Source organism: Microtus ochrogaster, unplaced genomic scaffold (assembly GCF_000317375.1).
Source record: "Microtus ochrogaster isolate Prairie Vole_2 unplaced genomic scaffold, MicOch1.0 UNK52, whole genome shotgun sequence".
In the NCBI taxonomy this organism is placed as follows: Eukaryota; Metazoa; Chordata; class Mammalia; order Rodentia; family Cricetidae; genus Microtus; species Microtus ochrogaster.
In genome coordinates, this window is record NW_004949150.1 from 2,568,277 (window position 1) to 2,572,284 (window position 4,008).

The 4,008-nt window shown below is 40.6% G+C and overlaps 1 protein-coding gene across 1 annotated transcript in view; it reads left to right on the top strand.

Annotated features, from left to right (window-relative positions):
- The first annotated feature begins 1,669 nt into the window (after positions 1 to 1,669).
- The window catches only part of LOC102002444 (glutathione S-transferase-like), a 17,443-nt gene continuing 15,104 nt past the window's right edge, over positions 1,670 to 4,008 (top strand). Inside the window, exon 1 of the mRNA XM_005369571.3 lies at positions 1,670 to 1,756. Coding sequence (XP_005369628.1) covers positions 1,670 to 1,756 — 87 coding nt within the window. The remainder of the gene's footprint in view (positions 1,757 to 4,008) is intronic.

A 4,008-nucleotide genomic window follows, 5' to 3' on the forward strand; every position in this document is an offset into this window, starting at 1 on the left:
GAGGTAAGTTCCTTGTTTTTATAGCTTTGGATTTGTTCAAGGAATTTAGCCACGTGTCTCTCCACTTGCTGTAGCTCTCTAATGGGGGATGCTTAGGAGCTATTGATGGTTATGGAAGGAAATGAATAGAGAGAAGACATGAAAGATGGGTTTTATGGAGTCCTAGCCCCTTTTCTTAGTTTAAAGATGCAGTTATGTGAATGCAGATTGCAAATCTCAGTAACCTATGACATTGATGCAACCACTCCCATTTTGTCAATGGAGAAACTGGCATGTATATTAAGCCTCTTAGGAAATTCTAATATGAAGCAGTAGGGTTGAATAATTCATTAGATATTTTAATTCTGAATTTTGAAATAGTATTTTTCCACAAGCTGTTGCTTTCTTTACATTTGTTTCATTCCACTTCTCATGTGTAGAGATTTGGATTTGAAGGCGAGGCAGTTGATATGCTGTATAATAAATTAGTTCTCATGTATACCATGAAGACGACCTAACTAATAAAGACACCATCATCCCCTGCCCACCTCCTGAAGCCCTTTTGGTTTCTGGCAAACTCTGTCCAGATACTTCAAGGTACTATTGAATGTTCAGGGTCTATCTCCTGGTCAAGAACCTCATAGTTTATCTTGGGACACAGAGATGGGCATTTGACCTCTAGATTTGTCTATTATTTCAACTACTTCAAAATGAATATCATTTTTGTCTCTGAAAGAACTTTTGCTTCCCAAGGGAAAAGATAATATGGAAAAGGAGCCCTTGGCTTAATTGTATTATTTTTATTAAAATCCCCACGAATGACAGAAATTCCTTTTGCAATCTGCTATTGACTTCAGAGAACACTGTGATTAAACTATCAAGATTAATTTTGAAAGCAAAGTAATGCCAGTAATCCCACCTTCTTTTTCATACTGTTTCTCCAGTCTAGGCTTGTCTTTGTGGAAGGGAGGAGAGGAATCTGTTGGGCCCTTCCCCCTGGGATGTCTGTTTATTATTATTGCTGACCTTTGCTAGCAAGTACATCTTGCTTCTCCTGGTGGTACATCTTGCACCTCTTGGCCTAACCTCAAGCTCCTTGTTCCGCTTAGTTGTTAACTGATTCGGCCATTCAATAACATGAACTTTAGAACCCTGGGTTTTCCCACAGTGCTGCAATCTGGTATATATAGACCACGTTCGCCGTTCAATAAATGGCCTTCTCCTAGCACCAATGACCCGCTGTGTGGTGTTTCTCTAAATCCTCAGCTCCTCCCTTGCCACTCCTTACTGCAGTAGCACTGGTGCCTCAGGGATCCATACATAAAGAAAGAGAAAGAATCAGAACATTTGATCTGCACCACCTGCCACAAGAAGAGGGGCGGGTCTGCCTTGCTCTTGAATTCTTTCCAGCTGTTGGCTTGCAAAGACTTGTCGCTTCTTCGCTTTATCAGTTATTCAATTGGGTTTTTTTTTTTTTTGGAAAGGCATTTGGAAATCAGTCTGTGGGGATATTCTTCTTTGGCAGGGAGAAACAGAGTGCAGGCAGTCTCGGGGCAGAGGGAAACTTGGTTTAGGGGCCAAAATTCTGAGTGAAAGCTTTCTTCGCCTTGTGCTTCTGCTTTATAAATTCCTCGGAGACTGTCCTCTGTGTCTCTGTCTCTTCTCTCTCTCTAGTCAGAAATCTCTCAGTATGACTGGAAAGCCCATGCTCCACTACTTCAATGGAAGAGGAAGAATGGAGTCCATCCGGTGGCTCTTGGCAGCAGCTGGAGTGGAGGTAAGATGCCCGATAGTAGGCTTAGTTTTCTTTCCAGGTTATTCATTGGTAGCTTACTTGGCTACAAGTCGTAGAAAACTTTATGTTCTTTTCAAACAAAAAGGAGCTTTCAACAAATACTCTTTGAATGTTGGGCTGCTGGTGAGTTTGTTTTATGAAGTAAGTGCTCAAAGTCTGTGGCGACATATTATAGATATTATGTTCATTCAGATAGTGTAAATGGTGTGCTACAATAACTAGCAAGGAAAAGAAAGCTAAGGAGGGAAGAGTAAAAAGGAAGGGAGGACTCATTTTGCCTCCCAGCTTCTCTCGGGTCATTCTCATCAGTCTAGTGAGAGCACCACCTAATTCCATTTGCCTGAAGAGCATTAAGAGGCAAATACTTAATTTTTAAACATTAACTATTATTATTTGTGGGTGGGAGGCATGCGACACACATATTCAGAGGGCAAAGGACAACTTGCGAGAGTTTGGCTTTCTTTTTTTTTTTAACATTTATTTTTTTATGTATGCAATATTCTATCTGTGTGCATGTCTGCAGGCCAGAAGGGGGCACCAGGCCTCTTTACAGATGGTTGTGAGCCACCATGTGGTTGCTGGAAATTGAACTCGGGACCTTTAGAAGGGCAGGCAATGCTCTTAACCACTGAGCCATCTCTCCAGCCCCAGAGTTTGGCTTTCTTCTTCCACCATTTGGATCCTGGAGATCAAACCTGGCTTGTTAGGTTTGGAAGCAAGCACCTTTTCCCATGGAGCCACCTTGCTCATCTTCTGATAACTGTACTTAAAAGTGTAGAACAGCTCATGGAAACCAGGTATAGCAGCACATGCCTGTAAACTCTGCACTTGGGAGGTGGAGACAAGAGGATTAAGAGTTTAAGGTCATGCTCTCTGACACTGCATGTTCAAAGCCAACACCGCCTGCATGAGACCCTGTCTCAAAAAACAAATAAGCAAAGATATGTAAGAACATAGCCTTTGCCACTAAAATTGTAGCTGTCACATACTTTAATGAAATTGAAAATTACTAAATATTGTTTATTCAACATATTTTGTTTATGACTTTTTGAGACAGGATTTCTACATGTAGCTCAAGTTGATCTTCGTCTCTCTTTTTAAAAATAAAAATTAATAAACTTACTTTGTTCTTCAGAATTTCATACATGTATAGAATGAACAATGATCATACCCCTCAGCACACCCCTTCCAGCTTCGTGCCTTCATTTTTAGTTCTCTCTTTCTCTCTATCTCTTCCTTCCAAAGTTGAGAGTGGCTCAGAGTGTGGCCCAGAGTATGTGGGTATAACATTTATTTTCAAAAGTCAATTTGATAACATGATCATTTAGCAAAATATCAATAGCAAGTTCTACCCCAAGGCCTATGACTTTCCCAGCCATGTGCATTTGACCAGGATTACACATCCAGTCATGAGATTCATTCCTGTAGAGCAGGCCTCCAATATAATCAGAATGCGATTAGCTACCCCATGGCAGTCATGTCATTGTGTTATGACACATAACGGTCATATCCACTAGTTTAGTGTCTTGCTTGGCATGTTGGTGCTACAGCATGTAGAATCCAGCACTGGGTAAAACCATTGATTTTTTTTTCTTTTAGGTGTGCATGCCATATTCTAGTACAGCAAAAGCTAGCTAGCGGGGAAGAGGCTCACCAGTGTTTTTGAACTGATTTCTCTATACTCTATAAACAAAGTGTGCCATATCTTCAGCAATGAAGTTTACCATACCATTATGGTATGTAACCAAGAGCAAAGATGATAGCCTATGTTGTTTTAGAGACTTTTGAGGCCTCTCGATCAATAACGTGTAGGGAGGCATCCCATGCCTTGCAGTGTGACTTTCCTTTTACAATCCCTGTCTTCTTGTCGCAGCATTGTCCCCTAATATGGGGTAATTCCATTCTAACTGTTTATTTACTCTTTTAATGTCACAGTCTGAAGTTAGCTTACTAATTACTAAATCTCCAAAAGGTTTTCTCATGTATTCTTAATTTCGGTTAGCCCATTGCCCATTCATTTTTTTCTACCTCCTGCCCACACCAATCCTGAATCCTTCTTTATTCAGCTCTATGCCTGTCTTTAGTTTGATTACTTTAGTTCTTGGTGTACCCTAGACACTAATCTTCTGCCAGATGAAGAGCTGGAAGAGATGGTCTCTCATTCCATGGGCTGCCCCTTCATTTGCTTATAGTTTGTTTTGATTTATAGAAGCCTTTTCATTTTATGAGATCCC